Source organism: Drosophila yakuba, chromosome 3L (genome assembly GCF_016746365.2).
Source record: "Drosophila yakuba strain Tai18E2 chromosome 3L, Prin_Dyak_Tai18E2_2.1, whole genome shotgun sequence".
NCBI lineage: Eukaryota > Metazoa > Arthropoda > Insecta > Diptera > Drosophilidae > Drosophila > Drosophila yakuba.
In genome coordinates, this window is record NC_052529.2 from 1,634,143 (window position 1) to 1,651,246 (window position 17,104).

Sequence of the window (17,104 nt, forward strand, 5' to 3'; positions counted from 1 at the left end):
ATTCTGATCCTGATCGGTTATCGGTTATGAGGGGGTAATGGGTTCGGGTGGAGTGTGGAGTGTGTGAGATCTAGATATCATATCGTTACATACACGTACATATATATGCTCTAAGTACCGCCTCGTCTATTACTCGTAACACTGAAATATACAAACATACATGCCTCGTCGAGCTAACTAAATCCTTTGGATAACCAACGTATTGTGTGTCTAGCGCTTAATTTAATCGTTGAACTGTCTGGATTCCGCTTTCAATCGAACCATTCGAGCTATTCTCAAACACAACAGTAATGATTGCACGTAAACAGAACGCAGCAAATGAATCGCTTGTATATTTTCACTAGACTTTAGGTTTATTAGCTTTCACTGCTGGCCTCTTGTTTGTTTTTTTTTTCAGCCTACAGACTACACTTGCTGTTTTTCGTATAAGTAAAGTTCCTTGAATACATTTAACTGCGTTTTCTTATGCGGCCCATCGATTCAAACATCTTTTTGGATTATACATTTCGAATATCAAATATCATATTTGCGTAACTTTACTTAGGAACAAAGCTTAGATTTCTTTGGTTTTGCGTCTGTTCCGAAATAGTTATGATTCTGTTAGTTTTGTCTAGTCGATTTTTGCTAAGGAAACTGAGTTCAAAGAGCTGCGAACATCGGAAAGCGACCGCCTGTCCTCCTGCTTCCACTGGCGCTCCTTGTTGCCAGTGCAGCGCAGAGATGCAAGTTGTTCCGTATAGGGTAGTACGTGGTTGGAGTCACTCGTAATATTCAAGTTCCATATATTTTGGTATTTTGTTATTTGTATTTGTATTTATATTTATAATTATATATACCGTTTTATGCATGAAATAATGTAACCATAAACAAATTAGCAACAACTTCAATTTGTCCGGAGCGTCTTCATTAGAGTTAGTATTAATATTATGACGTAAGTTACTTAAAACCTCTCACACCAACTCGTGTACATCGTCTAAGTGGAAATTATTATTGAGTTTATTGCAATTCTCGAGATTTTCTAGTTTAACTGAGTTTTCCTTTCTTGGTTTTTTGTTCTTTGTTTCTTTTTGTCTTCATCATCTCTGCTTTGCTTTCGGCCGCTGCTGGAGCCCACTAATCGAGAAACGTTCGTCCTTGCAGCGAGTTCGCTTACACGCCGCCGTGGTCGCCAGCTCCTGCCGATCCTCCTGCTCCGTCTCCTACTCCTGCTCCTGCTCCGGCTCCATCCACCAGCGATGACTGTCCTCCGGCTGGCTGCTGCGGAGGCGGCGGCGGTGGCTGCATGTACTGTGGGGGGTACTGGTACTGTGGTGGCTGCTCCCCGCCTATGAGGCCAAGTTTATCTGTTTCGGAGTAGTGCAAGAATTAGTAGGGCAAGACATGGGATGCTGCTTCAGAGCTCTTTAGCCAATCTCAGACATCGATACACGAGTATACGCCAAAAATATTACACTTCAATGCTTAAAAGCTCACTCATGACGGAAGTGGACATATAGCAAGTGGACATGGGATGTGGACGGTGGGAGGGGGCGGACAGCAGGGACAACTGCATCAAACAGGTATATATATATATATATATATTTATAGTTATGTACATTTAGGCAGTCACGGGAAGCTGTCTTCCCTCAAACCTCCCGAAGAGAAGTCCTCTCGCTGTTGGTGCATAAAACTTAGGCCAATTTCAAAACACATACAACATTGAATTGGGAAATCAAACAACCACAAATAAAAAGGCACTAATCACACAAAGACATCGATTAACTCACAAACATGCGGCTAAAGCTGGCGGTAAACGATGAGGAACCGCTTACAGCCAGCCTGAAATCATATAAAACCAGGGGAACAGCGGAAACGGAAGTGGGAGCACGAACGGAAACGGAATTAAGAAGAAGCGCAGGTGTCAAATTACTGGGTATGATTATTTGCATTGATATGTTGCCGTTTTTTTTTTTTCGTTTGCTTACAGTGTATCGGATTAGATCGTTTTGTCAATGGTACAAAGAAAGTGTGAAATGTTTTCTTTTCGATTTTGATTAATTTTGACTATGGTTCTACGGATGCGTCTTGGTGGCTAATCGGTGGCTGATTAGTTTGGTTGGTTTGTTGGTTGTTGGTTGGTTGGTTGGTTGAATGTTGGTTTTCAAGAGAGATCGTGAGCGTTCTATTGTCCAGTCGCCACTTCATCCGACGGACTCTGTGGTTGGTCGGTCAATTTCTCGGCCAATGGTTTCTCGAGTGTCGGTGGTTCAGATTTAAGATTTTGTGTATGGTGGTGTGGTTGTAGTTGTTGTTCTTGTTGTTGTAGTAGTTGTGGTGGTGGTGGTGGTGGTGCTGAATCAGGTGCAGTTGCCGATGCCGGAGCCACCTGCTGCTGCAAGGCAGGAGGCTGCGGAGCAGCATTATCATCCGACATGTACGGTTCTACGAGAAATTGTTCGGTGAGTTCATGTTGTTGTTCAATTCAAATCGATTTGTTTCAAAGCGAGCAGATAAAATTGGTTACAAGAAAGTATAAACCCATATACTATAGATACAGTTTCGAGTGATGTAAAACAAAGGATTTATCAACGGGTGCACCTAGCGATAAACGTGGCGTATGAGTAATAAATAAAAGATTGCTCTCGCTGTTTACCTCACACAGAAAGTGTTATATTGGGTAAATTGGTTTGCTTATGGTTAACAAAATTGTACAAAGCTAAAGCTTTCAGTGTATTTATTCTTCGTCTTTCTCTGTAATTGTTCAAAAATATGGTTCAGTGTTGAGAGTGTGTCAAATCAAAGTGAAAACATTGAAAGAACATAGGTAAATCAAGTAGAATGGCAGTACTTTATGCTTTTGCTGTGGTTCAGTGGCACAAGAAGCTGGCTGGCTTTTTCGATCGGAAGGCCGTTGCGTTTGAGTGGAGACTTAGTATCGAGTAACGAGTTTCGAGGAGGGACTACGTTTACTGGGGAAGTGGGTTCGAGTTTTGTATTTTACACAGGACATGGCACAGTCGTGTGTCTGTGGCTGTAGTGCTGCTGCCAATATCAGAACGAAACAAACGAAAAACGGATACGGGTACGGATACGGATACGGATACGGTTAACGAAACACTGAACAAACCACAAACTTTACGATTACGGCTTACGGGAGTTAGAACTAGCTAGCTAGAACTTAAGGTCCTACGGTTAAGGCTAACGGCTACCGTCGAGTATCGGTCCACCTCCGCCAGGTGGAGGTCGGCATTTGGCCTAGATCCTCAACCGCCAGCCACATGGACAGAGATCGCGGATCCGATACTCGGAGTGATCGCAACTTGATTACTGGTTAGGCAACGGAACGAAACAACACAGGACACGACTTTCAGTGGGCATCAAATGAAATCTTTACCGAACCTGTGCGTATGCTCGTATGGAACCAGATGCTCGTATGATGTTGGGCTTGGGCATAAATGTTACAATACAAATTGATGCCATTTAGCATTTAGCATTTAGTTATTGTTCTAGTGGTGGCTGAAGCGCATGACATGGTATGATCGATCGATCTATAGTTATGGGAATTTCGCAAGGCATCTAGGTCGAATCGGTTGAGCGAACGGTCAGTTGGACTGTCAGTTCGCAGCTCTACTCATAGCAGTTGTGAATGAGTCTGAACTTGATTGCGGTTTCGGTTTCGATTTTGATTTTGATTTCGATTTCGATTGGTTCTTATTGGGTTGATTGATTGGCTTTTGATTTGGTTTCGATTTGCATTGCATTGCGGCTAAGAACTAGTTTCTTACGGATTAGATAGTTAGCAATCTACATAAAGTTACCTAGAGAAAAAAAGTGGCGGAATTAAGAACGCAATTTAGATTCGGTGTGTAGATAAACGAAAGCGTTTCGGGCCAACAAAATCAGCGCTAAATAAAGGCGAACTCAAAAGACAAACACAACTGGGTAACTGGGTAACTGGGTGGTAATCTTGAAAGTATTTTCGGTTCTGTGTGTGCGTGAGTCGAGTGGTGTGGGTCAGGGTGTGTGTTTCCCAGAAATGAGTGCACGAGGTGCGCCTAGGATCTGTCAACTTACTTGCAATAATGCCCACGACAACCAGACCAATCACGCCCATGATGATCATCATCTGTGCCGAGGAAAGTAAGATTGCAGTTTGGTCTCACAATATATATACTATCGGACTTACCTTCAAGTTCTGGAGCCAGAATTTCCTCTTGAGCTTGCCCGCCTGCTGCTCGAACTGCGAGGCGCCCTGCTGCAGTGCATCGGCACGGTCGTCCAGCTCCGACAGCTTGCTGTCGCGCTCCAGCACCTTCTCCACGTTCGTGCGCATGATGTCCACGACCTGGTCAGGGATGCAGTGATGCGGGGATGCAGTGGTTATAGCTCTCATTTACATGCGATCCCGAAACTCACCTCATCGACCTGCGCCTGCGTCTGCTGCAGACGCTTCTGTGCCGCAATCTGCTGCGGATTGTGTGGTCCGCCCACAATCTCGCCATCGCCGCCCTCTCCGGTCGGGGCTCCGGCGTTTGGTGGTGCATCGCCAGCTGGTGCAGCGTCCGCCCTGCGGAGGAGGGTCATTAGACATTAGTCATCGGAGGCGGAAACGAAAATAGCTCGGGCCAAGACTAATCAACTCCCAACGGGGACTCTCGAATTAAATACAGTACTTAGATTACACAAAGAGTGGGTGTGGGTGGGTACGAACGACTATAGTTTCTAGCTTTAATCGAAACATCTCCAAGATACGTGTGGGCTACAGACTGGTGCTGGAGTATAGTTCTAGCCAGCTACCCTTTAGCTTGGGGACGCACTTACGGTTCCTTGTTCTTGTCTTTCTTGCCCATCGCAGAACCCCAAAAACTTTGACCTTTACCTCGTCTTCTGGGCTCTGCGGGGCCAAAGGAAGGGAAATAGTTAATTTTAAATAAAAATTGCATGATCATATTAAGTGAAGCTAGTCACGTTGAACTAGTTTGTATGGTTTCTAAGTGATTCTTGGAATTTTTGGTGTAATGATACATATTTTAGTGACACAAATATATCTATAGTCATTTGTTGTTGGCAATTGTTTTCATTGAAGCGTATATTTCCCTTTTCCACGACAAAGAAAACAAATCAATATCTTACCCCGACCCCTTCCATTGGCGACATTTAGTTTTTCTACAAATATAGGGGTATATTTTTAGATCTCTTAGTTTTCCCCGACTGTAATTTACTATTAGAAACCATTTTATATGGAATCAAGTTACATTATTAACTACTGGAATGTGTGTTTAACATCAGCTCTGCCCTTTATCCTGACACATATCTTATGTTTGGTTCCGAAGAACCAAAATATAGGTGCAACTTAGTTTGCATGTCCTGACTCACTGGTGCGAAACGTGTTTTTATTGATTTTGCGGTGTGAGAGACTTGGCCATGTGATGCGGCAACGTCATCGCCAAGTGAATCATGCCTAGTGAACCGAAATGGCAGCTGCAGCTGGCCCGTGTTCCTTTTACGGATTTTACGGGCACGAGCACTTGGACAAATGACAAATGAAATGGGCGACCCATGCTGCGTATACTTAATGCGGCTATCAAACGAGCATTCCCTCTGTGACGGCGAAAAGCGAGGCGGGGAATCGAAACCCCGGAACCCCCATTCCCCGCCGGAAAACAAATCAATAACGTCCATCCACTTACATGGCTCTGGTGGCTGTGTGGTTGCTTCTGTGTTTGGCTGGTGGTGCTCTGGTGGCCTCAACGAATTCGTCTGGCGATGATTAGGATGAAGGTATGCACTTGGCCTCTTTCACTTTCTTCCACTGCCGCAGGTCGGGATGTGGGATGGTCAGTGGGCGGTGGTGGCGTTGGTGGTGGTGGTGGTGGTGTTGGTGTAGGTGGTGGGTGGTGGTGCAGCTGAACTCTGTTTCGTTGTTTTTGTTCTAGAGGGTTGCGCTCTCAGTGCCGCCTCTCTCTCACTTTCGTTCTTCCGCCAGAGCTTTTTCGCCCCCAGTCGTCAATGAAAATTCACTCCACTCCACGGGGGGATTGGCTGGATCTGGATGATGTGTATGTGTGCGGGTAACACTTGCCACGACAGCCTTTCGCAGGAATTTTCTGGCTCAGCGCTGGAACTGCTGCTGAATAGAGTGCGAAAATAGTTGCAACTATTTTTAGTACATCGGTTAATGCTTGAAATGGGCTGCTATAGGATTCTAATTGGGACGTAGGGGGACTATTTGGATGGCAGCAACACGCCCAGCCATGAGGCATGTCCTTCCTCATTTCCGTTGCATACCCCCAGGGGCACTTTAAGGTGTCTTCAAAGTGCAAAACGTTTTAAAAATAATTTCAAGTGCCCAACTGGCCAGCGTATTCTCAGTACGAAAAATCAATGAAATTCTACACGACAAAGGTTTTCGCTGACATTGGTTGACTTTTGGTTTGATTTTCGTATTCCTAATCAATCAGTTTCAGCACTCTTGATCAGAATCACTTTACTTTTGCTCGGGCAGCTTCAGTTTACAAAAACTAGGCTTAAATAATATTATTGGAATTTTTTTACGCAGCACAAGGAAAATTTTCACTTACGACGTTTTTGGCCAACTGCGAAAACTTACAGCTTTCCTAACTGTTATGTGTATTTGGGGAAAAAGCTGCCTGGATGGTCAGCAGCGAATGGTGTTCCAGCGAGAAGCTTTTCCTTAGCGATTGCCAAGGGGTGGGAAATTTAAAAAGCCGGGCTTTCCATCAAGGAAAAGTAACTGTCAAAGTTATAGTTAAATTATATATGAGATTTGAACTTTGTATTTTCTTAGATAATATATTTCTATCAATTGAATTAAGCAATGGTTTAAATGCACATAACTCTTCTTAATTGAACTAAAGCGGTTTCCTGAACTTTGTCTGAATCCACACGCGGTACATCTTCAAGCCGCGACTGCGATTAACCTGCAGTCTTCGGTCCACAATGAGCTGCTCCTCCTGCAACCCCGCTTGAGTCATCATACCACGCAGCTCGTCCTCCGTAAAGAAGTACACCATGGTGCCGTCGCCTCGCACATAGAAGTTGTCCTCCATACACTTGCCGCTCTTGAATCGCAGCTGTGCCAGGTCGTATCGTCCGTAGTCACGGAAGAGGAGCATACCACCGGGTCGCAGGTAGCGGTAGCAATTGTCCAACACCCGCTGCATTTTCTTTGGCTCAATTGCTGACAGCACAAAAATCATTACAATGATGTCCTGGGAGTTTTCCTCAAAGGGCACCTGCCAATGATCCAGCGTGGCATCCATGACAAACACTTCGCAGCGCTTCTCGTCGAACTGGGGTTGGCTTCGCAGGATTTCAATGGCCCGAGCGGAGAAGTCGCATCCGAAAACCTTTAGCTGCGGTTCAGAACAGTACTGTAGGAGCGGTAGAATGGTGTTTCCGACTCCACAGCCCAGTTCGAAAATGCTGCGAGGCTGCTGTTCCACCGGATCTGCCGCCAGAGGAGCTAGTTCGGGGAACTCTGTGAACAGCCAGTGGCGATCCTTGAAGAAGCCGTTGTCGTGAATGCCGTAGAAGGAGTCCCAAAACTTGGGGGCGTCTGTCTGGAATCGCTCCTTCTGCTCCGTTTCCATCTTGGAGGTTGAGTTCTTGGCTACAGCTGCCTGCGCGGCCAGTTCCTGCTCCTCATCCCATTGCACGTGGTCCCTGTAAATCCAGATTTAGAGGGATTTTCATCAGTACTGAACTGCAGATAAGTACCAGGCGTTAAACTCGAACACCTCTCGCGCATCGGTAAGCACACGGTTTCCCGCTCCCGCCGGTTTTTTACGCTGACGAGTGTGCTCCCAACTTTTGCTGGCCAATCTCCGCAGGATTTGCCGCCCATATTTACCAAGCATTGTGCTTGAAGACGTCGTCAGCATCCGTGAGCAGGCGGGTTCCGAATTGCGGTCGCTTCTCGTTCTCCGCGGCGGGGTTGTCACTCATGTCGGTCGGGAATAAGGATATATATCACCTGTTGCTGCGATCTATGTAAATTCTATATATTTTGTAAACACGCGGCCAGTGTGACCGTGCACCGATCCCACGAAGTTACAAATGCAACAGTGCTGCCAGACCACCAATAAGTGAACGCTCGTTTGAGTGCACTTTTTCCAGTGGCAACGCCGCGTCAGTTGGTATATCAAAACCGCAAACCAACCTTTTTGTTGTATTGTGCGTTGTTTTTTGCGACGGAGGCGAGAAATTTAAACAATTAGCATTCAGAGTGCTGCGATACAAACGCTTATTGCGTATACGTAGAAGGCTCGTTGAAGGAGCGACCGAAAGTAACCCATTAAGGGACAATTGCGTGAACGCAGAGGTCTGCAGAAGGACCCACAGAAACATACCCCATTTAGCGTTCCACCGAGCGGACGAATCGCGTTTAATACTTTAAAATGATGAACGAGGCGGCCCTTGCCAACATGATTCCCTACGACACCATAGGATTGTACGAACAGCCCAAGCCGCGCTTCATCTTCAAGATGCCTCGCGTGGTCCCGGACCAGAAGTCCAAGTTCGAGAGCGACGAGCTCTTCCGGAGGCTCAGTCGGGAGAGCGAGGTTCGCTACACGGGCTACCGGGAGCGAAGCATCGAGGAGCGGCAGGTGCGCTTCATGAACGGATGTCGCGAGGGACACACGGAGGCCAGCTTCGTGGCATCGGGCACCAATCTGCAGCTGGTATTCAACGCCAACCAGAATCCGTACCTGCACGACAAGGAGTGCGACTTTGACAAGGAGCACGGCAAGGTGCACATCAAGTCCTACTTTATCATGAACGGCGTGTGTGTCCGGTTCCGTGGTTGGATAGACTTGGAACGACTGGACGGTGTGGGCTGCCTAGAGTATGACGAGCGGAGGGCGATGCATGAGGACGCCATTCTGCGGGATCAGATCGATCGCTACAACCAGCGGCTGCGCGAGTTCGAGGACACCAAGCGTGCCTATCGTGACAATCGACAGGACGAGATGGAGGCGGTGCGAAGGGGCGTGGCCTCCGGAGGCATTGGCGTCGGCGCCAGCATGTGGCGTCGTTAGTTGGACCTGTGGACGGCTCCAGGGCCGTCCCATCCACAGCTGCCGCTCCAGCAGCAGCAGACGCATCACCAGCAGTTAGAGACTCAATTCGCGAATACTCAATATTTCATGGACAACTGAGAATGCTCCAAACCCCTTAAATGGGCCTTCACTTGCGAGATTTCAATACGATTACGTTAGACACGCTCGAATAATTATGCTCCTAGATTAGTGTTAGATGTAATGCTTACTTTACGTATGCTTTTATGGTATTATACTTACAACTTAGTGTGGAATTAGTGTCGTATCTTTAACTAAAATACATAATTACTAATCTATATCGCATTGTTGACTTTGCAATTTCCGCTTTTGGCGTGATTAGGACTCTTCAGTGGGAATTGCCCACCAGGGCGAGGTATCGAGAAAGATACGAATCAAAGAAAAGAAGGCGCTTGGTTTGATTTTATAGCATTATATTATACAGATACTGAACTTCATACATAATAAGCAAGGATCGTGTAAAACTAAACTAAGGGGTCTCGCTTGGCGTGGTGGAAACATATATATTAAAAGCGACAAGCTTGTCCGTCCTAGCGGAATTGCAGATTTGAAATGCGCAGGCCAATGCTATCCTTGCCGATCTGGCTCACCTCGCAAACTGTGCAGAGATTGCCCTTGAACTGTGGATCGAACGAGGAGGAGCAGAAGGGACAGGTCACTTCGGGTTTACCCCTATACAGTGGCTTCCAGCTGATGCCGCATATTGTGAACGGATTAAACTCTTCGTACTGCAGCTGATGTTCGTCCACGGGATTTACCTCGCAGGCCTGCAGGATCTTGCGAACTTGCTGGGCAACGTCCGGACGTGGCGCCAGTTCCAGAAGTCGACGGGCAAATGAGGCGGCCGTCTTGTAGTTCTTCAGCTTAAAGAACATGTTGAGGGCGGTACGCAGGGTGAGAATTTGGTGCACGGGCTGCAGCTTGCAGTGCGTGAAGTAGGCGGCCATCTCGCACAAACGTTTTTGCTCCTCAAGCGTTGACTTCGGCATGCCCTTGCGCACAGTCTCCATCTTCAGGCCAACGATATACTCAGCACAGATCCTTAAAAGTTGCTGGGCTTCCGCCGCATCTAGCTTCGTGTCCACTACCAGCAGTGGAATGCTGATCAAGATGGAATGGAACTTCTCTACTGCCTCGGAGAACTTTCCAGAAGTTGTTAGTTGGTAGCCAGCTTGCAGGCGTGCCACCAAATCGTTAAGTTTGATGCCAACTGCGGGGCGCTGCAGCTTGATGTTTGTTTCGGAGAAGTTGCGAAGTGGGTAACCATTAAGGGATTGCAGATTCGGGTTGGCCGTGTAGCTGGTTCGAGAGCAGGCGTAGTTCTGCAGGAAGAGTGTCTTGAATGGCTTGAAATTGACCACTCCCAGCTGATCGTGCAGTAAACGGAAGGCGGTTTCAAATGATCCGGCCTTGACATGGTCCAGCACCAGAGGCGAGTTGTTCGCCCATTGTTGGGCAGGAGACAAGCCTTTGTTGGGAGCAGCGTAGTAGTTGCTGTCAAGGGCGGAGGCCTTGATCTTGGAGGCCAGTTCCTCGGGCACAACCAGGTCATCATCGCCCACATCCCAGCCGGCTCCTTCTTCTCCACCTGCAGCGCCATCGCCATCGTTACTCAGTGCATCATGCATCTCGTCATCTCCGTCCTCATCTAGTCCCAAATCGGCATCCGCTCCCCAACCATCTCCACCACCATTGTGCTCGTCCAACACTGCAGCATCGGCGTTGATGTTCAGCGCCTGTCGGGCAGTGGCACTGGTGCCAGCCCTAGTCACCATGGCTCCTTCAAAGAAGCCCTTGGACACGGACAGCAACGGCCAATTGGTTTCAAGCTGCTGGATGGGCACTGGTGGCTGCAACAACTGGGCATTGGGATTCACCTCTGGAAGGCTGTGACCCTGCGAGGTTATCGATTCACCCAGGGACTCAGTGAGCTCATCGAATCCATGAGTAGCGGCTGTGAGATAAGCTAACGAGAGTTGTCCGCAGTTCTTAAGGATGTTTACCCGCTCCTTGACGTCACCAAGAAGGAGAGCACCCTGGTACTGGGCGGAAACATCCTTACGGATCTCGGCAATCTTGTTCATCTTCTTCAATTTCTCCAAGTTGCCGGTGATCAGGTAGAGGAAGCTAAGCTTGTCAAAGTTCTTGGTCCGCTGGTAGCACATCTCTACCACCTGGTGGTTTCCTTGGAGCAACGCACTCTGTCCCAGGCGATCCCAGCAATCCTTGTCATCGAGAGCCTTGGCTGCTTCGAGGGCAATTTCGATGTTACCGCACTCCAGAGCGAGTCCAAATCGGGTTTTCTCGTCCTTGACAAAATGCAGGGCCACCTCCGGATAACCCTTCTGCTGAAGGTAGGCGATGATGCTCTGACCCACTAGACGGGCATTTCTCACCATGTGCAGTACTTCGTCGTACTTGCGTTGGATCAGGGCAAGCTTAAACTTGTACTCTGTAGGATCGATGTGGAGCACGCGGGTGCGGCACTCCCGGTCCAAGCAGAACACTTGGTTGCCCTTGACGCGTGTCAGATAAATGGGAAGGTCCAGCGTACGGATAATGCCATGGTCTCCGTTTGTAATTGCGTACTTAATGTGGTTGCTAGTGGTGTAGATAAACACTCCAGACTCGTCCCAGGCGCCAGACTTCACGCGGCAGTTCTCCTGCACGGTGCACAAGTACTGAAGTCTTCGGTCGCAGATTGTCACCGAGTGCTTGCAGAGTAGAGCGACCAAGGACATATCGGGAGACCACACCACGTAGCGGCACTTGGCCAGTTTAATGCTTCCAACGGAGACAAGCCGCTGAACCTCGTACAGTGTGACAAACTCGGGGTCCCGGATGAGCAGCATTCCCGTGCCGGCATAGAAGATCTCCTCGCAGAAAGTGGGCAACTTCTTGGTTACCTCGTTCTTGAAGTTCTTGATCACCAACTGCTGATTGCGATCTAGCACTGCAAACCGATTGCGGGCCACCCAGATGGCCGTGATTCCAGAGCTGCGTTTGCTGTCTGACTCGCTCTGGCTTTCGGTGTCCTTGGGGATCTGGCAAAGATCGTAAGTGCTGTTCTCCAGGTTGTTGGTGCGCGTGCAGATGAGCACGGCGTTCAGAGCTGGGTTATAAGACATGCTGTACACCGGAGACTTGCCTGGCCGAAGCTGCATCACCACAGTGTCCTTGGTGGTGGTAAAGTCCAGTTTGCGTAGGAAACGCTCCTTTACGTAGTAGAGAATGTTGCCGTGGACAGCATAGGCAGGACGCTCTCGCTCCAGTTTAAAGACCACCATACCTAAAAGAAATGAATCATTACAATGAAGGCCTACTTTTAAAAGTCATCAACAAACCTCCATCGTGGCCAGCTGCAAACAGATTCAATGTAGGATGCGCTGTGAGTATCCAGAAGCGCTCGTTGTCCCGCCGGAATGTAAAGAGGCACTGGCGCTTGGTCATATCCCAGACGCGTATACTGCGATCCTCACCGTTCGAGAGAATCAGGTCCTGTCTTGGATGGAACAACACGCTGGACACATTGTTGTAGTGACCGCGACAGGTGTCTACCTCCCAGGCCTTGTACTCGTTCATGCGCCACAGCTTCACCAGGCGATCGTCGGCACCGGATACAATCAGCGGCAGAGTGGGATGGAAACTGGCCCAGTTGACACCACGGTCGTGGCCCTCAAGCACGTGCTTGACCACGGCATCTGCTTGGCCAAACAGATCAGTGGCACCCGGATGACCCTTCAGGTGGTCATCAAGCCCTCCGGGACCAGGAGCCACGTTCTTCTTACGCAGGCCAGAAATGTCCCACACGCGGACAGTCTGATCGAGTGAAGCAGAGACGATCTGATCCTCCGTGGGATGGAACTGAGCGCACATCACATAGTGGTTGTGGCCAGTCAGCACGCAGATGCAGTTGCGCGACTGCCAGTTCCAGATGCGGATGGTTTGATCGTCGGAGGCGCTCAGAATCCACGGGTATTCGTGGTGGAAAGCCACCGTGCGCACATAGTCCAAATGGGCCAGAAGGGTGAAGATGCAGCGGCGTTGCTTGTAGTTCCACACCTTAATCTTGTAGTCGTCACCGCCGGAGACAAAAAGCGGCATCTGCTGATGGAAGGCCACGCCTCTCACCGGTCCGTCGTGCTCGTCGAACTTCTCAAGGAGCGTGTGCATCCGGTAGTCCCACAGCTGGATGACGCCGCTGTGCAAGCTGACCAGGATCCAGGGGCGCTTAGGGTGGAAGGACAGGCCCTTCACCCTCGCCGACTTCGACTCGAAGTTGGTCAGCATGCTGGCACTTTTTCTGTTCTGCCTGTAGGTGTCTCAAATTGGTTGCTGTTCTACGTGTCGGCTTATCCTTCAAGCGCCCTTTTTCGTTTGGTTCGGGCACTCGCCTGTATCAAAACATCAAGAAGTGTGTGTTAGAACAAGCCCATTTTATTGATATGCTATAATTAACACATAATATATTGCCTACAATTAATTTTACGAAAAACACCAACCAATTGTCGAAACTGTGACACGTCAATTATCTTCTTCTTCTCGAGACTGGCAGTGTTACCAGCGTTGGCTGATGTGCATACACTGACAACCATAAGTTTTCAAAAGTCTGTATACAAATAGGTTGCGTTGAAGGAATTATCACGCTCTTCAATCTCCTTTATAGTTTAATATACATATTTAAAGCGCTTTTTTTTAATATATTTTTTCTTTGCCGATAATATTTAAAAACTGAATTGGTTAATGTCACTAAGTGGCGACTGTCATCGCACTTACACAACACTGGACAAAGTGCATTCGGCTTACGGTAACTTCGCTTTGTTTATTTTCTGTAATACCATGGAAAAGATATAAATAACTAACAAAGATGACATTGGCACACCGAGCGCTCTTCACTTGGTTTATCGTCCTGGTCTTCCTGATTCTTCTGTGCCTCCGCCTGGACCCGCGCACCACCTGGAATTGGTTCGTCACCTTCACGCCACTCTGGTTCTTCGATGTAATCATCATCATCTACGTGATCATTAAATTTATCCGCAAATGGCGCAACCTAACTTGCCTGACGGATCTCCTGTTCTTCTACAAATGGAACATCGCCGGCGTCCTGCTGACCATCGCCTCCCAAGTGATGATTTGCCTAACGCTGGAGTACCCGCAACAGATTCCCATATACGTGACCGTTGCCCCAGTCATCCTGCTGCTGAGCACCGCCATCTTCTATGTCGGCAGCAGGCTGGGAAAACGAGAGGGCTGGATTCAGTAGGATTAAGCATATATTGTAGGATTAGGTGTACATAAAATGGAAACTCAAAAGCCGTATTTGCTTTGGGTGGCCCGACGGGTCTGCCGGTTGGCCGACCACATGGCCTGCAGCTCGGCTTCGTTGGCCTTCGCCTTGTGCGCCAGGTAGGTGATCTGGTGCTTGCGTCGCGTCCCTGCTACCGGCTCCTCGTCCGTCAGCACGCCAGTAGGCTGGAAGGTGGTGGACGAAGCCAGAGCCGATCGCATCCATTCCTCACGATCAGGTAGCACTTCTGACCCAGATATGTCGATCACCTGCATCTCCTTGGCCTCCTTCCGCCGGCGTTTTGCATTTTTGCCCACCAATGCGTCCATGGCCTCTGCGTTTAGCTGCTGCTCGTAGTAACGCTTTTGCGCCATCTGAGTCTGCTCTTCCTCCAGTCGGGCGGCTTCTGCTTCGGCTGCTTCCTTCTCGGCTAACTCCTCGAGGTACTTGCTACTGGCCTCCACCATCTTTGCCGCTCGCTTGGCCACTAGAGCGCTAATCTCGTTGCTGCTCACCTCAGGCAGCTTTTGCTCGGAGTTCAGGGAGAAAAAGTCTCCAGTACCATCTTCATCATCTTCACTATCGCTGGCGTTTACCAGGGAAGTGGGCTTGGTTATAGGTTTGGTTTTTGTTGGCTTCAAAGCGTCCTTTGCCTCAGGAATCTTTTTTTGGCCGGCCTTGGGACCATCAACGCCTTCAGTATTGTGTGCAGCTCGTCGCAGCTTTACTGTATCGGGTACAAAAGCTGGTGCTGCACGAGGTGGCACAGGATTATTGCTTGGACTAGGAGCAGGTGGGGTGTTGGCTGAAGGACCGGCTGCCGCGGATGTGAAGTTCTTGGAGAAATTGCGCTCCGACTTTGCCTGCGGGAGCAGACTCAACAGTCCCGATCCCTTGGGTGCATTGGGCTTGTCCACTTTGTTCTTAGCTCTATCAGCTTTCTCCTTGTCCACATCTGAGAAATCCCTTAGTGAGGGAATGCTGATTTTTACTTTTCCTTTAACAGGCGGCGGTGGAGGTTTCTCTATTTCTACGGGTAGCGCCTTTTTGTGCAGGAACTCATCGTCTTTCTCTTCTACAATGGCTTTTCCTGTCGCTGCTGTTCGTGGCATGGGAAGGTTGGCAAATGCGGAGGTAACCTGGCTATCGGCATCCTCATCTTCCAGATCCTCAGCGGCAGCAGTGACTTTTGGTTTGGGTAGGGTCAGTAGAAGTCTTGGGGTGGGCGGCTTCAGCTCCTGAAGGGACACTTCCTGGGGAACGTAATCGTCATCTTCGTCGCTAATGTGACCACTGGTTGATTCCGGAACCAGAGACGCCTCATTGGCAGGATTTGTTGTGCTCGGCTTGGCTAGTGGTTTTACCACTTCCGCTTGTGGTACAGGATTTTCTTCCTCGTTCTCTGAATCTTCATCAGAACTGGCGGCATAAGCAACAAGCGACATGTTTAACAAATTGGACAAGTTAAACAATACAATACACAAACTACAGCTGTTTTATGTGCCTCGTCTCTAGAGTTGTCACCTGTTTGGGATTTTCATGGTTGGCAACTCTTTTGCTTAAGTGCTGTGCTAACCAACACTGCTGAAAAGACCGTTAAAACGTTCTTTCGACTTTGAATTTAAAATTATGCAGTGCGTTCAATTCGCTGGCATTTTACCTGCGCATCACACGGTATACAATTATTAAGTGTAAAAACCCTAAGGATTATAAAAACTCAAATAGGGTCCTTATAAGTGGGATACCTGATCTTTATTGAGTCCAGATGGTTTCCATCGTTGATTAGGGAACTCATCAGGTATCCTAATCGCAAACGATTACCTGATCTACAACTCTTATTTAGTTTAAATACGGTGGTTCATCCTAACATTGATCAGTACTCCTATTAACTTCGAAGTAAAAAGATATAGCGAAAGACATGCATCACCACCAGAACCTCGGAGACGCAGCCGCCATGAATGGAATGATCCCGCCATACGAAGCCATGGCCATGTACGAGCAGCCCAAGCCCAGATTCATCTTCAAGATGCCCCGTGTGGTGCCTGACCAGAGATCCAAGTTCGATAGCGACGAGCTCTTCCGCCGGCTCAGCAGAGAGAGCGAGGTTCGCTACACTGGATACCGAGAACGTGCGATGGAGGAGCGCAGGATGCGGTTTGTCAACGACTGTCGCAAGGGCTATGCGGAGATATCGATGGTGGCTTCGGGCACCAATCTGCAGCTCTACTTCAACGCCAACCACAATCCGTATGCCCAGGAGCAGGAGTGCGACTTTGAGAGGGAGCGGGGCAAAGTCCATTTGCGTTCCGGCTTCATCATGAACGGAGTGTGCGTCCGATTCCGGGGCTGGGTCGATCTGGACCGACTGGATGGCGCTGCCTGCCTGGAGTTCGATGAGCAGCGAGCCCAGCAGGAGGATGCCCAGCTGCAGGAGCAGATCCAAAGCTACAACCAACGCATGGCCGAGTCCAGGAGAATCTATCACACGCCCCAGACCCCACCCGAGGATCACCATCATAGGGGTGGACCTGGTCTCCCTAGGGGACCAATGGGCTGGTAGTGCTATGTAATACTTTTAGTAGATTTAAGTAAGATCTAGGTAAACTCGACAATAAATAAGTGAAACCCATGCATCGTGCTCTTATAATATATGCTCGGATTATTCAAGACTTCTCATTTCACAAGGAACTTCTCGAGTTTTGTGTGACATCCATTTCGCGAAAGCCACTCATGCTCA

The 17,104-nt window shown here is 48.6% G+C and overlaps 7 protein-coding genes across 14 annotated transcripts; 3 read left to right on the forward strand and 4 right to left on the reverse strand.

The window, feature by feature from the left end:
* Positions 1 to 334: 334 nt before the first annotated feature.
* Positions 335 to 6,649, reverse strand: LOC6532405 (vesicle-associated membrane protein 2). 6 transcript variants are annotated; one of them, XR_005561284.2, is made up of 8 exons: positions 6,561 to 6,649; positions 5,670 to 6,106; positions 4,801 to 4,873; positions 4,396 to 4,546; positions 4,166 to 4,324; positions 4,054 to 4,105; positions 1,965 to 2,421; positions 1,210 to 1,343 (listed from the first exon to the last, which is right to left on the reverse strand). XR_005561284.2 is itself a non-coding variant. In XM_002093120.4 (7 exons), exons 3-7 carry the CDS (start codon positions 4,827 to 4,829, stop codon positions 1,150 to 1,152), a joined length of 585 nt encoding a protein of 194 aa, XP_002093156.2. In that variant the 5' UTR covers positions 4,830 to 4,873; positions 5,670 to 6,106; positions 6,561 to 6,649; the 3' UTR covers positions 335 to 1,149. The 6 variants fall into 6 exon arrangements, 1 of the variants encoding a protein (XP_002093156.2); XR_001454068.3 differs by lacking the exon at positions 1,965 to 2,421 and adding an exon at positions 2,633 to 2,730; XR_005561287.2 differs by lacking the exon at positions 1,965 to 2,421 and adding an exon at positions 3,379 to 3,797.
* Positions 6,650 to 6,748: 99 nt separating this feature from the next.
* Positions 6,749 to 8,050, reverse strand: LOC6532406 (methyltransferase-like protein). Of its 2 annotated transcripts, none has more exons than XM_002093121.4 (2): positions 7,853 to 8,050; positions 6,749 to 7,665 (listed from the first exon to the last, which is right to left on the reverse strand). In XM_002093121.4, the coding sequence occupies exons 1-2, from the start codon at positions 7,945 to 7,947 to the stop codon at positions 6,852 to 6,854; spliced, it is 909 nt and encodes a 302-aa protein (XP_002093157.1). In that variant the 5' UTR covers positions 7,948 to 8,050; the 3' UTR covers positions 6,749 to 6,851. The 2 variants fall into 2 exon arrangements, with proteins under 2 accessions (XP_002093157.1, XP_015049334.1); XM_015193848.3 differs by having other exon boundaries at positions 7,720 to 8,026.
* A 60-nt stretch (positions 8,051 to 8,110) lies between these two features.
* On the forward strand, positions 8,111 to 9,358 carry LOC6532407 (protein big brother). The gene has a single exon (XM_002093122.3). It carries the CDS (start codon positions 8,400 to 8,402, stop codon positions 9,039 to 9,041), a length of 642 nt encoding a protein of 213 aa, XP_002093158.3. The 5' UTR covers positions 8,111 to 8,399; the 3' UTR covers positions 9,042 to 9,358.
* A 118-nt stretch (positions 9,359 to 9,476) lies between these two features.
* On the reverse strand, positions 9,477 to 13,674 carry LOC6532408 (coatomer subunit alpha). 2 transcript variants are annotated; one of them, XM_015193849.2, is made up of 3 exons: positions 13,583 to 13,674; positions 12,425 to 13,474; positions 9,477 to 12,369 (listed from the first exon to the last, which is right to left on the reverse strand). In XM_015193849.2, the coding sequence occupies exons 2-3, from the start codon at positions 13,368 to 13,370 to the stop codon at positions 9,611 to 9,613; spliced, it is 3,705 nt and encodes a 1,234-aa protein (XP_015049335.1). In that variant the 5' UTR covers positions 13,371 to 13,474; positions 13,583 to 13,674; the 3' UTR covers positions 9,477 to 9,610. The 2 variants fall into 2 exon arrangements, with proteins under 2 accessions (XP_015049335.1, XP_039230542.1); XM_039374608.1 differs by having other exon boundaries at positions 13,558 to 13,615.
* A 140-nt stretch (positions 13,675 to 13,814) lies between these two features.
* On the forward strand, positions 13,815 to 14,393 carry LOC6532409 (transmembrane protein 60). Its single transcript, XM_002093124.4, has one exon. The coding sequence runs from the start codon at positions 13,948 to 13,950 to the stop codon at positions 14,341 to 14,343; it is 396 nt and encodes a 131-aa protein (XP_002093160.1). The 5' UTR covers positions 13,815 to 13,947; the 3' UTR covers positions 14,344 to 14,393.
* Positions 14,336 to 15,908, reverse strand: LOC6532410 (proline-rich protein PRCC). Its single transcript, XM_002093125.3, has one exon. The coding sequence runs from the start codon at positions 15,810 to 15,812 to the stop codon at positions 14,388 to 14,390; it is 1,425 nt and encodes a 474-aa protein (XP_002093161.1). The 5' UTR covers positions 15,813 to 15,908; the 3' UTR covers positions 14,336 to 14,387.
* Positions 15,909 to 16,068: 160 nt separating this feature from the next.
* On the forward strand, positions 16,069 to 16,996 carry LOC6532411 (protein brother). The gene has a single exon (XM_002093126.4). It carries the CDS (start codon positions 16,286 to 16,288, stop codon positions 16,925 to 16,927), a length of 642 nt encoding a protein of 213 aa, XP_002093162.1. The 5' UTR covers positions 16,069 to 16,285; the 3' UTR covers positions 16,928 to 16,996.
* The last annotated feature ends 108 nt before the right edge of the window (positions 16,997 to 17,104 follow it).